At 39.8% G+C, this 24,342-nt stretch overlaps 2 protein-coding genes across 3 annotated transcripts in view; both read left to right on the plus strand.

Moving 5' to 3' along the window:
- The window catches only part of LOC123773482 (uncharacterized), a 21,349-nt gene extending 12,227 nt beyond the window's left edge, over positions 1-9,122 (plus strand). For both annotated transcript variants that reach the window (XM_045767295.2, XM_069317911.1), the window contains 3 exons: positions 63-284; positions 6,701-6,898; positions 7,106-9,122. In XM_045767295.2, the coding sequence (XP_045623251.1) occupies positions 63-284; positions 6,701-6,898; positions 7,106-7,846 (1,161 nt within the window). In that variant the 3' untranslated portion in view covers positions 7,847-9,122. The remainder of the gene's footprint in view (positions 1-62; positions 285-6,700; positions 6,899-7,105) is intronic.
- Positions 9,123-12,905: 3,783 nt separating this feature from the next.
- On the plus strand, positions 12,906-23,519 carry CCT6 (chaperonin containing TCP1 subunit 6). The gene is made up of 11 exons (XM_045767294.2): positions 12,906-13,103; positions 14,961-15,024; positions 16,089-16,268; positions 16,424-16,633; positions 17,726-17,943; positions 18,895-19,150; positions 20,348-20,527; positions 21,047-21,155; positions 22,026-22,197; positions 22,960-23,058; positions 23,391-23,519. The coding sequence occupies exons 1-10, from the start codon at positions 12,967-12,969 to the stop codon at positions 23,027-23,029; spliced, it is 1,596 nt and encodes a 531-aa protein (XP_045623250.1). The 5' UTR covers positions 12,906-12,966; the 3' UTR covers positions 23,030-23,058; positions 23,391-23,519.
- Positions 23,520-24,342: the final 823 nt, after the last annotated feature.

Below are 24,342 nucleotides of genomic sequence, written 5' to 3' on the forward strand. Positions count from 1 at the left end.
GGGGGGGTTGTAGCAGCCATGTGTGTGTCTGCTGTTATTAAAGTCATTTATGTGTGTTGCAGGAGGTGTGCGGACGGGTGCAGGAGGTGAACGGGCGCCTGGTGGAGGTGTGCCGGCGGGTGAAGGTGGTGAGCGCCGCCGGGGTCCACGGCGCCAGCGTCCGTCGCGTCCAATACCACCCACCCACCTCCAGCCTCGTCTCCTGCAGCACAGACCCCAGGACTAGTGTTGTCCTCTGGGGGCCAGACCACGCCACCAAGACCTACACCTTCGCCATACCTCGGGTACTGCCTCTCACACTCCTGGGTGCTGCCTCTTGTCGTGTGCATACAGGTTGTTGTTGTTAAAGATTTAGCTACTCAGGACGAAGTGTCCATGTAGCACGGGCTATGGTGAACCCGTAATGCATACAGGAGCAAGTATTGTGTAAATAGCAATAAGAGCGTTGTGGTGTGTGTCCAGGAATAAGAGTGTTGTGGTGTGTGTCCAGGAATAAGTGTTGTGATGTGTGTCCAGGAATAAGTGTTGTGATGTGTGTCCAGGAATAAGTGTTGTGGTGTGTGTCCAGGAATAAGAGTGTTGTGGTGTGTGTCCAGGAATAAGAGTGTTGTGGTGTGTGTCCAGGAATAAGAGTGTTGTGGTGTGTGTCCAGGAATAAGAGTGTTGTGGTGTGTGTCCAGGAATAAGAGTGTTGTGGTGTGTGTCCAGGAATAAGAGTGTTGTGGTGTGTGTCCAGGAATAAGAGTGTTGTGGTGTGTGTCCAGGAATAAGAGTGTTGTGGTGTGTGTCCAGGAATAAGAGTGTTGTGGTGTGTGTCCAGGAATAAGAGTGTTGTGGTGTGTGTCCAGGAATAAGAGTGTTGTGGTGTGTGTCCAGGAATAAGTGTTGTGATGTGTGTCCAGGAATAAGAGTGTTGTGGTGTGTGTCCAGGAATAAGTGTTGTGATGTGTGTCCAGGAATAAGTGTTGTGGTGTGTGTCCAGGAATAAGAGTGTTGTGGTGTGTGTCCAGGAATAAGTGTTGTGATGTGTGTCCAGGAATAAGTGTTGTGGTGTGTGTCCAGGAATAAGAGTGTTGTGGTGTGTGTCCAGGAATAAGTGTTGTGGTGTGTGTCCAGGAATAAGTGTTGTGATGTGTGTCCAGGAATAAGAGTGTTGTGGTGTGTGTCCAGGAATAAGAGTGTTGTGGTGTGTGTCCAGGAATAAGTGTTGTGGTGTGTGTCCAGGAATAAGAGTGTTGTGGTGTGTGTCCAGGAATAAGTGTTGTGATGTGTGTCCAGGAATAAGTGTTGTGGTGTGTGTCCAGGAATAAGAGTGTTGTGGTGTGTGTCCAGGAATAAGAGTGTTGTGGTGTGTGTCCAGGAATAAGTGTTGTGGTGTGTGTCCAGGAATAAGAGTGTTGTGGTGTGTGTCCAGGAATAAGTGTTGTGGTGTGTGTCCAGGAATAAGTGTTGTGGTGTGTGTCCAGGAATAAGTGTTGTGATGTGTGTCCAGGAATAAGTGTTGTGGTGTGTGTCCAGGAATAAGAGTGTTGTGGTGTGTGTCCAGGAATAAGTGTTGTGGTGTGTGTCCAGGAATAAGAGTGTTGTGGTGTGTGTCCAGGAATAAGTGTTGTGATGTGTGTCCAGGAATAAGTGTTGTGGTGTGTGTCCAGGAATAAGAGTGTTGTGGTGTGTGTCCAGGAATAAGAGTGTTGTGGTGTGTGTCCAGGAATAAGTGTTGTGATGTGTGTCCAGGAATAAGTGTTGTGGTGTGTGTCCAGGAATAAGTGTTGTGATGTGTGTCCAGGAATAAGAGCGTTGTGGTGTGTGTCCAGGAATAAGAGTGTTGTGGTGTGTGTCCAGGAATAAGAGTGTTGTGGTGTGTGTCCAGGAATAAGAGTGTTGTGATGTGTGTCCAGGAATAAGAGTGTTGTGGTGTGTGTCCAGGAATAAGTGTTGTGATGTGTGTCCAGGAATAAGTGTTGTGATGTGTGTCCAGGAATAAGAGTGTTGTGGTGTGTGTCCAGGAATAAGAGTGTTGTGGTGTGTGTCCAGGAATAAGTGTTGTGGTGTGTGTCCAGGAATAAGAGTGTTGTGGTGTGTGTCCAGGAATAAGTGTTGTGGTGTGTGTCCAGGAATAAGAGTGTTGTGGTGTGTGTCCAGGAATAAGAGTGTTGTGATGTGTGTCCAGGAATAAGTGTTGTGATGTGTGTCCAGGAATAAGTGTTGTGGTGTGTGTCCAGGAATAAGAGTGTTGTGGTGTGTGTCCAGGAATAAGTGTTGTGGTGTGTGTCCAGGAATAAGAGTGTTGTGGTGTGTGTCCAGGAATAAGAGTGTTGTGATGTGTGTCCAGGAATAAGAGCGTTGTGGTGTGTGTCCAGGAATAAGTGTTGTGATGTGTGTCCAGGAATAAGTGTTGTGATGTGTGTCCAGGAATAAGTGTTGTGATGTGTGTCCAGGAATAAGAGTGTTGTGATGTGTGTCCAGGAATAAGAGTGTTGTGGTGTGTGTCCAGGAATAAGAGTGTTGTGGTGTGTGTCCAGGAATAAGTGTTGTGATGTGTGTCCAGGAATAAGAGTGTTGTGGTGTGTGTCCAGGAATAAGTGTTGTGGTGTGTGTCCAGGAATAAGTGTGTTGTGATGTGTGTCCAGGAATAAGAGTGTTGTGGTGTGTGTCCAGGAATAAGTGTTGTGGTGTGTGTCCAGGAATAAGTGTTGTGGTGTGTGTCCAGGAATAAGTGTTGTGGTGTGTGTCCAGGAATAAGAGTGTTGTGGTGTGTGTCCAGGAATAAGAGTGTTGTGATGTGTGTCCAGGAATAAGTGTTGTGGTGTGTGTCCAGGAATAAGAGTGTTGTGGTGTGTGTCCAGGAATAAGTGTTGTGATGTGTGTCCAGGAATAAGAGTGTTGTGGTGTGTGTCCAGGAATAAGAGTGTTGTGGTGTGTGTCCAGGAATAAGAGTGTTGTGATGTGTGTCCAGGAATAAGTGTTGTGATGTGTGTCCAGGAATAAGTGTTGTGGTGTGTGTCCAGGAATAAGAGTGTTGTGGTGTGTGTCCAGGAATAAGTGTTGTGGTGTGTGTCCAGGAATAAGAGTGTTGTGGTGTGTGTCCAGGAATAAGAGTGTTGTGATGTGTGTCCAGGAATAAGTGTTGTGGTGTGTGTCCAGGAATAAGAGTGTTGTGGTGTGTGTCCAGGAATAAGTGTTGTGATGTGTGTCCAGGAATAAGAGTGTTGTGGTGTGTGTCCAGGAATAAGTGTTGTGATGTGTGTCCAGGAATAAGTGTTGTGGTGTGTGTCCAGGAATAAGAGTGTTGTGGTGTGTGTCCAGGAATAAGAGTGTTGTGGTGTGTGTCCAGGAATAAGAGCGTTGTGGTGTGTGTCCAGGAATAAGAGTGTTGTGGTGTGTGTCCAGGAATAAGAGTGTTGTGGTGTGTGTCCAGGAATAAGTGTTGTGATGTGTGTCCAGGAATAAGAGTGTTGTGATGTGTGTCCAGGAATAAGTGTTGTGATGTGTGTCCAGGAATAAGAGTGTTGTGATGTGTGTCCAGGAATAAGTGTTGTGGTGTGTGTCCAGGAATAAGAGTGTTGTGGTGTGTGTCCAGGAATAAGAGTGTTGTGGTGTGTGTCCAGGAATAAGAGTGTTGTGGTGTGTGTCCAGGAATAAGAGTGTTGTGGTGTGTGTCCAGGAATAAGAGTGTTGTGGTGTGTGTCCAGGAATAAGAGTGTTGTGGTGTGTGTCCAGGAATAAGAGTGTTGTGGTGTGTGTCCAGGAATAAGAGTGTTGTGATGTGTGTCCAGGAATAAGAGTGTTGTGATGTGTGTCCAGGAATAAGAGTGTTGTGGTGTGTGTCCAGGAATAAGTGTTGTGGTGTGTGTCCAGGAATAAGAGTGTTGTGGTGTGTGTCCAGGAATAAGAGTGTTGTGATGTGTGTCCAGGAATAAGTGTTGTGGTGTGTGTCCAGGAATAAGTGTTGTGGTGTGTGTCCAGGAATAAGAGTGTTGTGATGTGTGTCCAGGAATAAGAGTGTTGTGATGTGTGTCCAGGAATAAGTGTTGTGATGTGTGTCCAGGAATAAGTGTTGTGATGTGTGTCCAGGAATAAGAGTGTTGTGATGTGTGTCCAGGAATAAGAGTGTTGTGGTGTGTGTCCAGGAATAAGTGTTGTGGTGTGTGTCCAGGAATAAGTGTTGTGATGTGTGTCCAGGAATAAGAGTGTTGTGGTGTGTGTCCAGGAATAAGAGTGTTGTGGTGTGTGTCCAGGAATAAGTGTTGTGATGTGTGTCCAGGAATAAGAGTGTTGTGGTGTGTGTCCAGGAATAAGTGTTGTGGTGTGTGTCCAGGAATAAGTGTTGTGATGTGTGTCCAGGAATAAGTGTTGTGGTGTGTGTCCAGGAATAAGAGTGTTGTGGTGTGTGTCCAGGAATAAGAGTGTTGTGATGTGTGTCCAGGAATAAGTGTTGTGATGTGTGTCCAGGAATAAGAGTGTTGTGGTGTGTGTCCAGGAATAAGAGTGTTGTGATGTGTGTCCAGGAATAAGAGTGTTGTGGTGTGTGTCCAGGAATAAGTGTTGTGATGTGTGTCCAGGAATAAGTGTTGTGATGTGTGTCCAGGAATAAGAGCGTTGTGGTGTGTGTCCAGGAATAAGTGTTGTGGTGTGTGTCCAGGAATAAGAGTGTTGTGATGTGTGTCCAGGAATAAGTGTTGTGGTGTGTGTCCAGGAATAAGTGTTGTGATGTGTGTCCAGGAATAAGTGTTGTGGTGTGTGTCCAGGAATAAGTGTGTTGTGGTGTGTGTCCAGGAATAAGAGTGTTGTGGTGTGTGTCCAGGAATAAGTGTTGTGATGTGTGTCCAGGAATAAGTGTTGTGATGTGTGTCCAGGAATAAGAGTGTTGTGGTGTGTGTCCAGGAATAAGTGTTGTGATGTGTGTCCAGGAATAAGTGTTGTGATGTGTGTCCAGGAATAAGTGTTGTGATGTGTGTCCAGGAATAAGAGTGTTGTGGTGTGTGTCCAGGAATAAGTGTTGTGATGTGTGTCCAGGAATAAGTGTTGTGATGTGTGTCCAGGAATAAGAGTGTTGTGGTGTGTGTCCAGGAATAAGAGCGTTGTGGTGTGTGTCCAGGAATAAGAGTGTTGTGGTGTGTGTCCAGGAATAAGAGTGTTGTGATGTGTGTCCAGGAATAAGTGTTGTGGTGTGTGTCCAGGAATAAGAGCGTTGTGGTGTGTGTCCAGGAATAAGAGTGTTGTGGTGTGTGTCCAGGAATAAGTGTTGTGGTGTGTGTCCAGGAATAAGAGTGTTGTGGTGTGTGTCCAGGAATAAGTGTTGTGGTGTGTGTCCAGGAATAAGAGTGTTGTGGTGTGTGTCCAGGAATAAGAGTGTTGTGATGTGTGTCCAGGAATAAGTGTTGTGGTGTGTGTCCAGGAATAAGTGTTGTGATGTGTGTCCAGGAATAAGTGTTGTGGTGTGTGTCCAGGAATAAGTGTTGTGATGTGTGTCCAGGAATAAGTGTTGTGGTGTGTGTCCAGGAATAAGTGTTGTGATGTGTGTCCAGGAATAAGAGTGTTGTGGTGTGTGTCCAGGAATAAGTGTTGTGATGTGTGTCCAGGAATAAGTGTTGTGATGTGTGTCCAGGAATAAGAGTGTTGTGGTGTGTGTCCAGGAATAAGTGTTGTGATGTGTGTCCAGGAATAAGTGTTGTGATGTGTGTCCAGGAATAAGTGTTGTGATGTGTGTCCAGGAATAAGAGTGTTGTGGTGTGTGTCCAGGAATAAGTGTTGTGATGTGTGTCCAGGAATAAGTGTTGTGATGTGTGTCCAGGAATAAGAGTGTTGTGGTGTGTGTCCAGGAATAAGAGTGTTGTGGTGTGTGTCCAGGAATAAGAGTGTTGTGGTGTGTGTCCAGGAATAAGAGTGTTGTGGTGTGTGTCCAGGAATAAGAGTGTTGTGGTGTGTGTCCAGGAATAAGAGTGTTGTGGTGTGTGTCCAGGAATAAGAGCGTTGTGGTGTGTGTCCAGGAATAAGTGTTGTGGTGTGTGTCCAGGAATAAGAGTGTTGTGGTGTGTGTCCAGGAATAAGAGTGTTGTGATGTGTGTCCAGGAATAAGTGTTGTGATGTGTGTCCAGGAATAAGTGTTGTGATGTGTGTCCAGCAATAAGAGTGTTGTGGTGTGTGTCCAGGAATAAGAGTGTTGTGGTGTGTGTCCAGGAATAAGTGTTGTGATGTGTGTCCAGGAATAAGAGTGTTGTGGTGTGTGTCCAGGAATAAGAGTGTTGTGATGTGTGTCCAGGAATAAGTGTTGTGGTGTGTGTCCAGGAATAAGTGTTGTGATGTGTGTCCAGGAATAAGAGTGTTGTGATGTGTGTCCAGGAATAAGTGTTGTGATGTGTGTCCAGGAATAAGTGTTGTGATGTGTGTCCAGGAATAAGAGTGTTGTGATGTGTGTCCAGGAATAAGTGTTGTGATGTGTGTCCAGGAATAAGTGTTGTGATGTGTGTCCAGGAATAAGAGTGTTGTGATGTGTGTCCAGGAATAAGTGTTGTGATGTGTGTCCAGGAATAAGAGTGTTGTGGTGTGTGTCCAGGAATAAGAGTGTTGTGGTGTGTGTCCAGGAATAAGAGTGTTGTGGTGTGTGTCCAGGAATAAGAGTGTTGTGGTGTGTGTCCAGGAATAAGAGTGTTGTGGTGTGTGTCCAGGAATAAGAGTGTTGTGGTGTGTGTGTACACAGGGTGTGCGGGTGATGGCGGTGGAGTGGTCACTACACGTGCTGGTGACTGGCAGTATGGACGGACGGCTCCGTGTGTGGAACCCGTACGTGCCGGAGGCGGCCCTGGCGCTGCTGCCGCCCGCCCCGGGTCGCGCCCCACCCACTGACCTCCTCGTGTGTTCCCGCCGCCGCGCCATCATCGCCTGCGACGCCGACGCCGTCAGTATCCTCGCCTCTCTCTCACACCTTTCTTACGTTCATATTCCATTATAACCTCCTTTATTGTATTAATACATATACATACATGCATGAGGGTTTCTCCCTTGGAATTAATTTATTGTGTCCCAATGTTTCTTTCGTTAATTGCTATATTTCACGATAAGAAACTTTGCCATCATCTTATGAGTCATTTCTGTATGTGTGCAGGTTGTGCGCGTGTACGATGTGGAGAGCTGGCGGTGCCTGCAGACCCTGAGTTTGTCATTCCCTGGCGGGTCCTGCGGCTTGGCCCCACGCCCTCTCACACTCCTGCACAGCGGACATTTGCTGGTCGCTTGTAGGGACTACCTGGCCTTCATTTCACCAGCACTTAGCCCGCACTCCGCACAATACACATCTAGTGCGTTCCTACCTCAGCTGGTGAGTGACCCTTGCTGGGAGGGGGAGAGTGAAGAGGGAGACGGTGAACGCGACGAAGACGATGACTCTAACAAGAAGGACGAAGAAAATCAGCTCTTTGAGGATGCCGTGTTAATGTCGTCGGACGAGAGAAGACAGCGAGCGCAGATGCGTAGTCTCGTGCGCCAAGGTGCTGCCTTCTGTTGTCTCAATTTAAATGAAATTCCACCCCCTCGCCTGTCCTCTGACCTTCCCTTACCACCTCGGTTGGTAGCCCTGGGTCTGACGGCCAGTAATCCTGTTGCTCTACTGCCCCATCTTCCTGTCTCCAAGGTGACCACAGCCATCACAACTGTATCACCGCCATCTTCTGCAGCCACACGCCGCCTCACACCAACTCCCCGCTCCTCACGCCCACAGTCTTCCCGCCCACTTGCTAGGTCCAAGTCTCCTGGAGGTGAGAGTCGTCTGACGACCAAGCCCGACAACAGCCGCAGCAAGCGCCACCTCAGCCCTGGATGGCGGCCACAACCTGCAAATCAAGCCTAAAGTTCTCTCATGATGATTGATAGACTGTAGCGAGAGCAGTTATTTGTACACTCTTAACACTTGCGTTCACTCTTCCCATGGAGTCTGCATTTCAATGTCTCGTGTACAGGAAATATATCAAATCAGTTTTTTTATACCACCGCCGAAACTGTGAACTCTGTGGTAGGAAACTTTAAGATACTCTAAAACATTTTCTTGGTGGATGTCCAGTTATTTATTATTTAAAGGCCACTGGCATGCTGCAGATAAAACTTTGTGATTACTTCACACTCAACAATAGTTAAAAATATACTTGCAGTCCGTCCAGATATGGTTGATGCCTGTACTCCTGTACTCACAAACTGGTACACGGGAGTAGACATCAGTTGTGAGTTGCGTCCTGGGAGAAGGACAGTTGCGCGCGCGCGCGCACACACACACACACACACACATATGCGACAATGTCAGACCACGGAGGAAAAATGAAACAGGAAATTTCCTTAAGTACTTTCGTATATTAAATACATCTTCAGAAGGTGTATGCATATACATATATATGCATACACATACATACATATATTTACATACACACACATTATATATATGTATACACACACACATAATATATATATCACCAACTCGCTTCGAAATCTGGAAATAAACTCTCACGTTATGTCCAGACCAAATGAGATGACCTGGAAGGTGGCGTGAAGATCCTGCTGGATGACATATTCAACCTTGAGACACGAAGGGTAATCACCACTAATGATGCTTTGGAAGCAGAACCTCTGGCCGGAGAAAAGACTCGAGGTAACTACAGAACCACCATACTCTCTTCTATGTTCAAAATAGCAGCTAAGAGCCTTCAAGAGAACAAGGGAATAGTTGTCAGACCAGGTGATAAGTTGCCAATATTTGTAATCCTCAATGAGGATGAATGTATTGAGAAAAGGAACCTCATACTATCTTTCCAAACTAAATTTTCAAAGATCACAAAGGATACAACTGCAGAGTTTATCTGAATCTAGTTTGTACTCCTCTTGACATTCTAGAATTCATACTCAAAACCTGTACTTAAATAAATACTCAAATAAATAATCAAAACAAATAAAATACTCAAAACATGTACTTAAGAGGCACCCTTCCTGAGCTCTGATTATGGTCTTACGACGTTCAAACATTAAGTAGCTGGTGTCGCCATGTACTCCTTCCTTAATGTCCAATTTGTGAACAGAACTATTACCGTCCAAGTATTTCAGATATTTTATTATTTACAATAAAATTATTTTACATTTCATGCAGCGTGTTTAATTTTACTTCTAGATACCTAAATCTGTACGTTTTAAAATGTAATGCTCTGGTGTGTTTATGTCCACACACACTACACTTTACTTCATTTAGAATCCCATACAAGCCGAACTGTCAGATACACTTATAGCCAAGTTGTATTGGAGCTGTAACATCGCCACTCAGGCCATGTTACAGCTTCAATACAACTTGCCCTATACAAATTAGGACTTTACTGAAATTGAAATAAGTTTATTGAGGTAAAATGCACACAAAGGGATGAGGTAGCTGAAGCTATTCTCACCCCGTTCAGTACATCGTGTTAATACATACATACACACACATCACAAACAATAAACATATTACCAAACATTCTGAGAGATAAACATCTACATTTCCTCCTTTACACAGGTCTTTACTTGCCCTATACAAATATTTTGTTTAACAAAATTTAATAATTTAAACTGTAATAATTTACATTGTTTACCTACTATTTCTGAACTGATTCATGTATCAAATTTTTGAATTTTATAATAATATTTTATTTAGGGAAAGGACACACATAGATGCAGAGTTACAAACATTCTGATTGATTTATAGATAGAGGTAGTACATACAATACCTAAAGCCATTAGTACGCATAGCGTTTCGGGCAACATAAATAAAAAGTAATATTATTATTATTATTATTATATTACTAGAAGGGTAATCTGGCAGTGCCCAGGCCAGTCTGTCTTCCCTATAACACCCCCCCCCCCACCTTTCCCGCCCTTCTTTCTTTTCATTCCCCGCTTTACCTCCCATCTCCCCAATTTCCCCATTCTCACCTCCCTTTCCCTCTCCCGTATTTCCCCTCCCCTCTTCCCAGTCTGGCCTCCAACCCTCGGACAAACATTTCCATTTAATACTAAATTCACGGTTTTTTTTTTATTTAACACATTTAGGTACATCTGGATTTGTGCAGTTACCCTAGACTATATGAAGGAGAGTACAGTGTGTCAAAAAGCTAGCTATGTGGTGATAAAATCCCCATTACACAGGATGGTTAGTCATACAAAAACATGTGATAAGTAGTCTGCACTAGCACTGAATTCACGGTTTTTTTATTAACACATTTAGGTACATCTGCATTTGTGCAGCTACCCTCGACTATATGAAGGGGAGTACAGTTTGTCAAAAAGCTAGCTACGTGACGTTAAAAAATCCCCATCACACAGGATGGTTAGTCATATAGAGGCATGTGATAAGTAGTCTGCACTGGCAGACTCCGGATGCATTATGAGGATATCATGAACACAAGAGTGAATAAGGCACCAGTGATACTGAAAGTCCCCATCTCGCTGGATAGTTAGTCATACAGGGCCATATGTTCAGTAGCCTACACTAGCAAATTTTGGGTGCACTATGGGAATATCTTCAAGAACACGAGAGTGAATAAATTTCAAAGCTCCAGGGACCTCATGCCAAAGGGTCTGAATGGTCTAATAACTGGGTATTCGGTGATGTAGTGTGGGAGATCATGCCACAGTTCCTGCTCACAGAGTTTGCACCTGGAGTGCTCAGGATTGGGAGATCCGTCACCTGTTGCCATCTGCCACAGGTAACGGTAACCCAACCTGATCCTGGCAACCACTGTGTCGCACAGTCTGGTGGACGTTTTGTGCTGCCCATAAATATAGGTTTCAGATCTGAACAAATCGTAGGTTTTTATACTGGTACTTTCACGTCGTTGGGAGTCGGTAATTTCTTTCCTATGAGACCTGAGTGTTTGGACCAATACAGTTTTGACAGAGATGGGGATGCCTAGGTCTAATTCAACTTTATCTTTGTTACACGCTAATTTGGCTGCAATGTCTGTCTCATTATGATGGGTTATATTTATGTGTGATGGTATCCATACAAAGGAGATTCGAAACCCTTTACTCTGTGCAGCGATTAGGTCATTTATAATTGATAGTATGAGGTTCTTGCTGTCGATCTTCCAAGAGAAGTTTTCGATTGCTTGAAGAGCAGACTTTGAATCGCAGAATATTATTCCTCCTCCAATATTTTTTAATGTGCTGGTTGCTAAATGTAATGCTGCTAGTTCTGCTTGTGTGGAGGTCAGCCAGTTGTTTAACCTGACACTGACAGACTTTGTGCAGATATTATTTCTATAAAACCTACATGCCGCTGCAGTCCGTCCAGTAGAAGACTGGACTGAGCCGTCGGTGTAGACACAGTGCTCGTGAGATCTTAGACTCTCGATGGAGGAGGCAATTGTTTCAAGAGTGACAGCTTTGAGTAGAGCAAGATTCTCATTATCTTTCTTGGTGACAGGTGTGTATGATACTTGAATGGTGGGGTACAGATAAAGAGGAATATCAGAGACTGGTAGATTGCACTTAAAAGGAATGTTAAGTTTAATGAGATTGTAAGCATTGTTTCTCAGCCAATTATCATAAAAGGAGTGAGTTGGTATGTCGACGAGACATACCAACTTTTTCACGTTCATCACGTTCGGGTGACGAATTCTAGGGACTCGACCAGCCACCTTTCGTTAATTTGTGTTGGAGTGTCACTACCTGTATTGGACTTTACTCCCACCCCCCTTCTTAGTAGGACCAATAAGGCCGATCCCGACCAGCCTATATCCGTCATGTGCCCCAAAATCATTCACCCCGCAAAGTTAGGCGAAGCCTCAAGCCTCAAGCCTCTGGCCTTCAACCTTGGACAAACAGATTTAAAAATCTGAACTGCACTGCCAATCCTGACCTTCAACACTTCCTAGAAGGTTGTAACAGAACCCATGGGCACCATACCAGAAATAAATACCTATTTGATATTCTAAGAATGCGACTTAACCAAATTAGAAATGCTCTACAAATCAATGGACCCAGAACTTGGAATGGCCTTCCCAATCATATTAAAGACTGTCCAGTTTAAAACAAAAACTAAGTACTACCTAATAAACTGCATGTAACCTACCTTACCCCCTAAATGTCAACCTATGTCTTGCTATTTTCAAACAATATTGATTATTGACAAACTTGTATAACTGCTGATACCTGCCATGTATAAACTTTAAGAAAATTGTAATCTTGTTTATTTAGTTAAGATTACTTCTGCTGTTCTGTTTCAATTTCTGCTGTTCCATCCATCATGTAATTATTATCATTTTTTATCTTTTTTTTTCCCTCCCCATTTTCAATTCAATTTATGCTTTTGATCTCAATTAGCTTTAAGTTTTAGTCTAAGTGTTTTTCCCACATCTTGCCCAAAACGTTGTGCGTATGAATTTTGTAACTAGCTCATCAAGACTGTAACTTGCTTAGCTAAATGAATTGTGGGGTTCAGACCCTGAGCCCATTATGTGCCTCTGTAACCCTTTCCACTACCGTCCACAAGATGGGTATGGGGTGCATAATAAATGAACTGCACTAACTACTGTATTAGTGGCTTTAGGCTTAGTATGTACTAGCTCTATCTAGAAATCCAACATTCTGTTTGTAGCTCATCTTGTATATATACATGTACTTGTACCTGAATAAACATTTATTATTTTATTATTATTATAATTGTTTGGGTTATAGGAGAAGGTTCTGGAGGCGCCAAGAGCGGCATGTTTGTTGTCACCACAACTCCTGCACCAACACTCTACACTACACAAAACTATATTCTACCTTATAAACTGAAACATTTGCTAAATTTTAAATTTTGTGTTTTTTCTTAAAGTAAATGTTAATATATCACAGGGAAATTGAGTTAATATAAAGTAATTTTAGGTAGTGTAAGTAAGAGTGGGTGAGCCATGAGGAAGTGTTGGAACAGGACCGGCCCGACTGACACACCAGTGCACTAGTCATCGCTTTACCATGGCTGCTATCAAGACCTTAAACCCCAAGGCTGAGGTCGCCAGGGCCGCCCAGGCCCTTGCTATCAATATTTCCGGCGCCAGGGGAATACAGGATGTCCTCAGGACCAACCTTGGGCCAAAAGGCACCATGAAAATGTAAGTTGTGTGGACACGTGTTTGGTCTCTGCCTCAGGTGCGGTCACTTCGTATACAGTATTTCACAGGCATTACGCCTATTAATTGTAATATCTGCACAAGTTGTAATTGTTTACTACACTCGTACTGTATACCAGGCTTCATATACAATATAGTTGGTTTTAAAATGTATGCAAACTTTTTTTCAGTTTACTCTAAAAGGGTTCAATACAAATCACTTTGTGTGATACATTTAGCAGTAATAATAATAATTAATTTATTTAGGAACAGTACATACATAGTTGCAGAGTTACAGTACAAACATTGTTAGATTTAAAGATAGAGGTAGTACATACAATACCTAAAGCCATTAGTACGCATAGCGTTTCGGGCAACAGCAGATCAAAATCTATAGATTTTCTAACCTATGTAACCAGTCCTACAATAGCCTAACCAACCCGGCTGGAGTATGGTCAAATATCACACAAGGGTTTCAAACCCATCTCATTTCCAATTGCTAAAACCATTTGCCCACACATTTTTGATTATGTTGGGCACTTGGGTTTTAAAATTTGTTGGCTAATCATTTTAGTTATAAAGTGACTTATATCCACCCAGCCTGACTCTTTGACCACACACACTCCAGAGGTGGGGTTAGGTTATAATACATTAATTTTCTATGCATAGAATTCAAGCAGTGATTTTATTCCTAAATATTTTTATGAATATTTAAGTAAAAAAACTACATTTATGTAGATGAACATAAGAGTTCATGCAGGTGCATGAACCCTGCTAGTACTCTGCTAGTAACACTCCTCCAATCAGATACATTGTCTCTGATTACTGCTCTCATCTGCCTGTCAGAAGGTTTTTCATCTATTTCAGAAATCTGTCACTCCAGCATGTTCGTTTTCAGAACAGCCTCTTGTGTGAGGACTATGTCAAAGCCTTTTTTTTTTTTGTCCAGATACAGTCAACACAACTATCTCTTTCCTGTATTATCTGTGTGACTATCGTAAAAACTATATAGATCTGTTACACAGGATCTTCCTGTTCGAAAACCATAATCTATCCGTTGTCATTACTCTAGGTGTTCGATCCATTTGGCTTTTAACTATTGTTTCTAGTGTTTTGACTGATGCTTATGAATGATACTGGGTCTATAATTTAGAGGTTCCTCTTGTCTACCATTGTTATAGAGTGGTACTACTAGTATGTTTGCTTTTTTCCATATATCTGCAAAGATTCCTGTTCACAAAGATGTCTAGAAAATTGATTGGGATGACTTCTTCATATTACTTTAGCATATCCTCAATTATCTCTAACCTGCAAAGAAAACCTTTCATTATATTTTGTGGTGAGAATCCTTTGAAAAACAATCTGTTGATGTTTGTACATTCCCTGTGGTGGCGGCCATCTTTGTTATTGCCGATAGTTTGTTGTAGAAAACAAACTTTGGTTTGGTGTGTGTAAGTGTAATTACATAAGTGTAGTTACAGGATGAGAGCTACACTCTTGGTGTCCCATCTTCCCAGTACTCTTTGTCGTTTAACACTTTGAAAATACTGACGGTTTTGGCCTCCACCACCACCTCACTTAGCTTGTTCTAACCGTCTTCCACTCTGTTTGCAAAAGAAAACTTTTTTTTGGCACCTGTGTTTCCTTAGCTTAAATCTGTGTCCTCTTGTTTGTGATGTTACTGGTTTCAGGAATTGTGTGTGTGTGCACAGGCTTTCTTTCCCAGACAAAATGAATTAGATTGATGAAGTGTTTCAAGTGAAGGTTAAACATGTATACGAGTGTTTGGTTTGGTATAAATAGGAGCTTCCGCACATGACCACCTGCAGTTTCATCTATACTTATGTGACATTATTGCAGGCTGGTGTCTGGTGCTGGAGATATCAAAATCACCAAAGATGGCAATATTTTGCTCCACGAAATGGTAAGTGTGGCGCTGGGGCAGGATTTTTACGACTATATGGTACAGTACTCTACCTCCTCCAGAATGTCAGTTTTCATCCCCGTATTTGTGTTCTTCCCAAATATACTGCTAGTACTAGTTACTATTTTACACTTAATAGCTTTCTTATTTGTGATGTCTTGTATACCATATTTAATATATATTGTACCTTTAATGGAACAGATTAAAGGTAGATTATATACCATTCCACTGGTATATACCCCTTCCCCTTTTTTTTTCCACATAAGGGCAATTATCAACCTGTGTCTAGGTGTCTCACAAAAATGTTGATATCCTGCAATATTTTATCAAATATACTCTGTATAGTATTGGCTTTAACCACTGCACTGCGCAAAGCGCCTTTAGGCGCTCAGAGAGTTGTGCTTTTTGTTTTTTAATTTGGCTATATTTTAATGTTTTTTAATGTTTTCATTACTATTTGTGTTTTGAAATGGAAATATTTGACTTTGGAAACATTTTGACATTAAATTTACCTGAACATTTGTAAAAATAACAAAAATATGTCCTTGTCAATTGCACCAAGACATTTTTGCCGAAAATAGGTGAGCAGTGTAAGGGTTAAACTTTGGACCTGGCACATGCACCCATTTATCAGCAACAGAAGCCAATATCAACCCCATGCAAAGGTGCTAAAATTGCCAAGATGCCTCCCTCAAAGCTTCCCCATAGAATGGGTATGGGGTGCATAATAAATGAACAAACTTGATTTTTACAGTGGAAGTATTTTTTAAACTTGATATATGGTTGGAATAAGGGTCAGGAATATTTCCTTTCATTTTTCTTACATTGAAATCCATACCAATCTTGTTAGTGTTTTGATACTGTATCTGCTAATAAAAAAAAGTATATACAGTACTGTCGGCTATTGAATAAACTTATTACAGTAGTGTGTCATTAGATATTAGTGCTTCTCATGGTGAATGGTAGTAATTTTATTTGTATTGCCAGCTAGTACAAGTTAAAATTTTTGGTTTTAACAGTAGTATTATATATTTCATGAATATATAACAATTTATATCTTGCAGCAAATCCAGCACCCTACTGCCAGCATGATTGCCAAGGCTTGCACAGCTCAAGATGACATAATTGGTGATGGCACAACTTCAACAGTTCTTCTTATTGGTGAGATGCTCAAGCAGGCAGACATTCAAATTCAAGATGGTTTACATCCAAGAATTATTGCTGAGGGCTTTGATTTAGCTAAGGTTTGTATTTTAATTAGTTTTGAAGCAAATCTGTCCATTATATAATAAAAGTATTTACATTTATCAAACTGAATGAGAAATGCAATATTCTATACCTCATATACATTCCTATCTTTGTAGCATTACAAATTACCTCACTAGAATATTTTCTGTAGGTAAAGGCTCAAGAAGTCCTTGATAAAGTGAAAATCACCGAGGAGATGAAACGGGAGCGCTTGTGTCAGGTTGCACGCACAGCTCTGCGAACAAAAGTTCACTCAGCCTTGGCAGATAAGCTGACAGAAGATTGTGTGGATGCAGTGTTAGCCATCAAGGAGGACAACAAACCACTGGACTTGCACATGGTGGAGGTCATTGACATGCAGGTTAGTAGTGCTTGAGGTGAGGTGCCTTAGAGAATTAATTACAATTGTTTCATATTAAAGATTATCTTACAACAAGAAAGTTGCATGCCCAATCACTTGGGCTGTACGGGAGAGCGATGGTCTTGCTTCATGCAGGTCGGCATTCACTCCCTGCGTGTCCAAGTGATGGGCACCAGTCTTTTACCCCGTCCCATCCCAAATCCTTATCCTGGCCGCCTTCCAAATGCTATATAGTTATAATGGCTTGGCGCTTTCCCCTGATAATACCCTCCCTCCTTGTTAGATTTAGTAGCTTAATGTCTTAGTTTTTTCCAGGGGGAGGGAAGGATTAGTTTTGTAAGTTAAATAGTACTGGTAAAAGACTGCTATTATCCTAATGCCTGTTAGCATTTGGCAAACAAAAGTTCTTGACTATTTTCACTATATTCTAAAGTGCATCTTGTAATCCTTTAGCTACCAAATTTAAGCCATATACATACTTTTCCTCTCATAATTGGGGCTAAAAATATAATTGCCAACACCACAGTATTTGAAATTACTTTTAAACTGTAATTGACAGCAAATCTGATGGCACTCCTCTTGCCTAATTTCCAAATGTTTTAATTTAGGATTTAAAGTTGATCACAAGTTATTTGCTCCACTCTATATATCTTGGGGAGGTGGGCTCAGCTAAAGAGGATGAACAATGATGATAAACAAAATAAAGTTTCCTCGACACATACATAACTCCTGGGCACCTCCACTTATTTTTATATCTTGTACTATGCAGTCATATCTCCTATGGTCCTGCCATATTATAGTGTTAGATGGAGTTCTGTTATCTTCTCTGCCTTTAAGGTAAAATAATTATGACTAGCACTTCAAAGGGATATGAGAACAAACTAAGAACTGTGAGACGAGGACAGTGGAGGAACTACTTCCAACCACTTGAACCATAGGGTATAAAATACCCACCCTGCTTAATGCAAAGCTGTCACTCAACTAACCAGTACAAGTCAAGGGCATTTAGTTTGTCACCAGTAATAATATAGATAAAATTATACTAGCAGTTTGAGTTTGTCTAAATTAGTATGTCTTCTTAATATCTTTCAGCACAAGACTGAGTTAGACACCCAGTTAGTCAAAGGTCTGGTGTTGGACCACGGTGGGCGTCATCCAGATATGCCTAAGCGAGCAACAAATGCTTACATTCTCACCTGCAATGTTTCCATGGAATATGAGAAGACGGAGGTCAACTCTGGTTTCTTCTACAAGTCTGCAGAGGAAAGAGAAAAACTTGTAGCTGCAGAGAGAGAATTCATTGAAAACAGGTACTGTATTGTATATAATTTTGTGCATATTTTGCTCAGTGATTGGGTCATGGGCCCATCACAGGTTTTTTTAATCACAAAAATACGCACTTAGACATTTCGTTTTTTGTGCTGTACTCATACAATATTCTTCTAAATTCTTCATGAATTTAACAAATATATTCTTTACCAATTTTGTTACTCTTTTTAACTTATTATTTTTGATCTGGCTTGTCTTCCATCATATGACAAAATTCTCCAGGTAAATTTTCCATTGATCCTTTTCTTTTGAAAATTTTTCAATATTTTTCACTGATTACTGCAATACTTCTTGGATGTGTACAACCATCTTATAACCATACATCCATAGCTTTTGCCATCTCATCGCTAATATATATATACCCATTTTACATTCACATCCTAGGTTGTTTTGGACATAATAAGGTAGTCTTTGCTCATATTTCTCATCCTTGCTTTTGGCAAGTTTGCACAGTACTTGAGGATAAGTTCTTGTGCAAATGTTGTCAATTAGATGCATGTTCTATTTCAACCATTGGCAGTCATTTGGTTCATATAAGTACATAGGAGATTGATTAACTTGAGGGACAACCACTAGTTTCATGAATATCTTGTGCACTTTGACTCGTTTGAAAAAATAATAGTTCATGGTAATCGACCAAGCTGAAAAATAGGTACTTTATTGCCGGTACTAATATCTGATTAATATATAATGTATACAATATATAGATATATCTTTATATACACCTTTGTGGGATTACCTTTCATAAATTAATTCTAGTTACAATATACAGTACTAAATTTGGCTTTGCTTAAAATTCTTGCTTCCACACTTTATTTAGCAGACTTGGTGCATCAGTCAACAATAGACCGCTCAGAGCCACCTGCTTTATCTTGCTGTATGATAATTGTTAAAGCCATCTTGGAAGAAAATCATACCAATTTCTTTTTCAGGGTCAAGAAGGTAATAGAGTTAAAGAAGAAAGTTTGTGCTGGTAATAACAAAATGTTTGTTGTAATCAATCAAAAAGGAATTGATCCCATGTCCCTTGACATGCTGGCAAAAGAAGGCATCATGGGTCTGAGGCGGGCTAAGCGTCGTAACATGGAGAGACTTGCACTGGCTTGCGGAGGAATGGCAATGAACAGCTTCGATGACATGACAGAAGATTGTTTAGGGTATGCTGGCAGTGTTTATGAGCATGTTTTGGTAAGTAAAAGCAAATTTGAAATATTTTTTAGTTAGATAATTTTTCTTGTTTGTGCATAGTTTTTCAGTTGTATGCAATTGAAGTTTTTTGTTGATGTACAAAGTTACAAACTTGTTGACTTCTTAGTCTGAAACTATTTTAACGTTGAAACTGCAAGGCTAATTATATGAATTGATGTCTTGCTAAGGCATTTCTATGTGGATTTAAATGGTTCATTAAACACAAGTCGGGTGTCAGGAACTTTTATTTTTCAAAAGATTTATTAAATATTGCAGTTATTAACAATGTACTCTAATACCAGTGATATATGCATTTTAACTGAGTTTGCAATGAGTATCTTTGTATTGTTGAGTAACTCACAAATATTGCATTTGATTACAATAGTCATACAGTGCATGAAGTTTAATTTACAATGTTTTAGGTCAAGCTTTGGACTTCATATACTGGTAATGTGATTATTATGAACAGTAAATTTGTAATAAATAATTGTTATATATTATTTTCACCATTTTCTAGTTCATGGACTCGGACCACATTTAAGTCTATTAAATTACAGTAACTACTTTATACGAAAGTAATGGTAAATGTGTTGGTTTAGCCTCTTTTAACCTACTAGGACATGCATATTGAATGTACAATACTATATTAATATTGTGTACATGAACCTAAACAATTTGCTTTGGTAAGCCTCTGAACAAATACCATGTACAATTTAAGTGTTCATATTATCTTATTCCATCAATTTTTGTATATTACATGTTAAGTGCTCTAGCATGGGGGACAGGCCTTAATAATGTGGTAAGTAAGTACTTAACAAAAGGCACCCAGTCATTGAGAGACTGGAGATTTTTTTTTTATTATTTTCTACCACAGATGTGGCCACACATTTACAATGCTAACCAGCATATATACATTTTCTTCTGTCCTCCATGGACAGGGTTAGAGATGTTAAACATATAGTTCAGGGGTTTATTGAACAATCAACCCCAGGTGATTCGGTGCTTTTAAAATGCTAAGCTAACCTACATGCGTAAATACATAGATACACAGATTTACGTATGGGTGGTAGTTACACAGGGACACACACTAAGGCAGAAGGCAGCCTTCTCTAACCTCCCATTATATTAGTCATCTAGTTTGCATATTCTTATCACCTTGTTTTACTTACTTTTAATAGTAATTTTTTTTTATTTTAGGGAGAAAATAAATATACATTTGTAGAGGAGCTGAAAAATCCCCATAGTGTAACAATACTCATTAAGGGACCCTATAAACACACCCTGCAGCAGACCAAGGATGCTGTCAGGGATGGGCTGAGGGCAATCAAGAACGCCCTTGACGATGGCTCGTTAGTTCCCGGTGCAGGTGCCTTTGAGGTAAGCCAGTACTGTATTTGAGGTGTCTGCATATGTATCTTTTTACATGTTACTGAAATTTATATAACAAATTACAAGCTTTTAATTCTAATAAGGCTTTTAGAAACTTGGGTAGATCCTTCCTCTATATTTATTTAAATATTTGAAAATTTATTTTCAGAGTATGTAAATGTTTGAAAAATTAAGGTCAAGTAGAGCTACAGAGGACACAATATTCAAACATGGTTAAATGGTTAATCTCGATTTAATGTACATTACGGTGAAAACTAAAGATTTTTGCTGTTGATTTGCTACCAGATACTAAATCTTTAAAATTGATCAGTCTTATTGTTTTGATTTTCATACAGCATTAAAGCAGTTTCTAATGTAGGTAAAATACACAAGCCAGGAGTCAGTGCATCAAAACGACAACCAGTAGTCTTAAAAGGCAGGAACCAAGAGCTGGCAGTTTGGCATAAATTAAGCACAAAAAAAAAAAAGATAGGGGTCTTTTTTTTCATGCTTGTGTGTTCATTACAGATTGCTGCATATGATGCATTAATGAAGTATGAGAGTGAAGTCAAAGGACGTGCTCGCTATGGCGTACGGGCATTTGCCGATGCTCTTCTAGTTATTCCTAAAACGCTTGGTAAGTATTATTTGTACTGTAATATTGATTCAAGTGGGTCCATATAAATAGGAATTGTTTTGCTTGTAAAGATTATTATATGCTGGTTACATCACACTGGCTCTAAGAAATTTTAACAGTTAAATGTTATGACAGTTTTGATTGATAAATATTGTACTGGTATTCCAATATTTGTAAAATGCTGATTTAAGAGTACAGTGCAATACTTTGGGTACAAGTTCTATATTTCCCCAAAAAATCCAATCTAGGTAGTTAAGTTTTATAACAAATATATATATATTTTTTGTATTTAGAAATTTTTAGACATTTTAATCTTTATAGCCCCCTGCAAGCCAGTCTTCTCATTTAGTAATTTTGTCTATTGTAAAAAAATGCTATTTAAAAGCCTAGGTTCTAGCTACATTATGAGCTTTATTTTAACTAAATCAATCAACTTGTTTCAAGTATTTTATTATTAGTTGCAGGCAAATCTTACAATAATGGTGAGCTGCCAAAAAGTATACTGTGTATATATATTTTGTATGAAACCATAAAACATAATCAGATAAACTAAATACAAGTCATCAGAAAGTATTTTTCTGGAGCATTTGGATCACGTGTAATGTTTTTTGCTTGTCACCTTGGGGGGGGGGCAGTTCTGGGATACTTTTACTGATTATCTTGATGCTTTCCTTTCATCCATTTCTTCTCCAGTTGGAATCAGTGTGGGGTCTGGGTCTTCCCAGATGGTCTGGCAAAGTTGGCATCTCGGTCTTCTCCAGCGTTTTATTTTTGGGTGTTAATTTATACAGTATTTCTTTCAGGTGCCTCCATGTTATCATTACGAGTAACATACAGGAAAATCTAATTTAAATTAATCTATTCTTTTAGCTAGTAATTGTGGATATGATCAGATGGACAGTCTGGTAAAGCTGCGAGAAGAGTACAAGAACAGTGCAGGAGGGCCAGTGGGCTTGGACATTACTACAGGCGAGACACTCAACCCATGTGATGCCGGCATATTTGATAATTATTGCGTTAAAAGGCACATGCTAGATGCATGGTAAGTAGAAAGAGTAGTGATCGCACTTATACAAATTTTATAGCAGATTGGCAATGATTTCTTAATGCCCTTGTGATTTTATGCCTGAAAGATGCTAATAAAGCAGCGGTATATTCATTCTATGCTAGTAAATTGTCTTGCCACCACTGTGTACAACTTTAGATACAATATTAAACATTAAAATAAATAGGAATTAAATGTTTAGTTAAAAGCTTCTTTTTCATTATTATTATTATAATTGTTTATTATGCTATACACAATAGCTGTAACACATCTCAGGCACTTAAATTTAATTGATCTTTATAAATTAATATGATCACTTAAGAACGAAGTTTAGAAAGTTAAACTTATGTCAAATATATATATATAGAAATGTTCTGGTTTTTGCAATATAAATATATATTGATGCCTGCTACCCAGTCTTCCCTTGTATTAATCCCTGCTACCCAGTCTTTCCTTGTATTAATCCCTGCTACCCAGTCTTTCCTTGTATTAATCCCTGCTACTGTCTTTCCTTAGATTAATCCCTGCTGTCCAGTCTTATATTAATCCCTGCTGACCAGTCCTTCTTTATATTGATCACTGCTGCTCAGTCCTTCCTTACATTGATCCCTGCTGATCATCTTACACCTTGAACTTACTAGTTTCCCTGGAACATAACCTGCCAATTGGTTTACAACCAGGTTCCCAATTACCGTTTGGTGAAGAGGCATGATCACTAAGATAATGTACCTGTTTTTTAATGGAATCGTTTCTTTTCAGTTCGGTTATTGCACGTAATCTTCTCATTGTCGATGAAATTATGAGAGCTGGACTGTCACAGCTGAAATAAGGAGGAGCTTCTAGAGATACTCATCACGGGTAAGAGAACAGAATTAGTGGGATGCCTAAGTAACTAGATAATTCCTGTAGGAAGATTATCTTCACTTTTCTCATTTGCTTTGAGCATATTTAATTAGGAAAGCACATAAGGACTAGTTTAGTTTTTTACTGAACCTTGTTTATTTAAAAACAGATGTGAATGTATGCCTTTACATTTCATGCTGTAACATTTTATCTATTACTGTGGTAACATTTCATTCTAGAACCTTATGTTAATTCCATTATTGCTAATTGTTTTTCTCCTATTTTTTTTTAAGTTAAACACCTGTTACATAGTAGTACACTAAAATGGTTTTTTCTTGAATTTACAGATCCTACTCAGTGTTTCCGGGACAGCTGGAATATGTCCAGCCAGCCAGCCAGGCTTCGGTATAATAATGCACACTTACATAGATCTCCCTTTGTTATGCTTGAAATTAATAAACTTCCATTCTACAGTTTTTCTCCCAATTTCATTTAACTCCTAGTACATTTTTACAAAAAACAAAATTGAAGTGTGATTATCAACAAGTTATTGGTACTTAAGAAATGTAATTTGAGTAATAAATGGAATAATCAATTTGTGTTTAATATAATATGATTAGTTAAGTATTATCTGGGGCACTATTTACCACGACAATATGCAACAAGATGACACCTTTGTTGTAAGTGATCTTCAAAGTATTTTAGTGCTGGAAGTAAAATCTTGTGCTATACATAGTTAAAAAAGTCTTAGGCCTAGTATAGCACACTAGGCCTATATTAGATTTTGCTATTAGATATAGGCCTATATTAGATTTAATATTAGATATAGGCCTATATTAGATTTAATATTAGATATAGGCCTATATTAGATTTTAGTGTATTAGGCCTAAGGTGGTTAGGTTTAGGTGATCTTTGCAACTTAAATACAAAGCCTTTCATGGATGTCCAAATTCAATAGTACAAATTTCTACCTTATTGTAGTTTGTTGGTACAGTAGATGTACTATGGTCTTCATCATTACTATGAGTACAGTACTGCCAAAACAGGAGGATGGGCTGGCTACAGACTTGAAATTATATCGAGAGAGCTGTTGCTTAAATGATGGCACTCATATTCACACCCCACACTTGAGGCATAAAATATTTCTCAGGTATAATAGTTTGTAACTGCTGATATACTATTACATAAATGTACAGTATATGTACATAAATTATATCTATGTAAATGTACAGCTACAGTATTACATAAGTCACCAAATCAAAATGTTTAACTTATGCTGTTTAAAAAGTCATGATCAAT

Source organism: Procambarus clarkii, chromosome 89, assembly GCF_040958095.1.
Source record: "Procambarus clarkii isolate CNS0578487 chromosome 89, FALCON_Pclarkii_2.0, whole genome shotgun sequence".
NCBI lineage: Eukaryota > Metazoa > Arthropoda > Malacostraca > Decapoda > Cambaridae > Procambarus > Procambarus clarkii.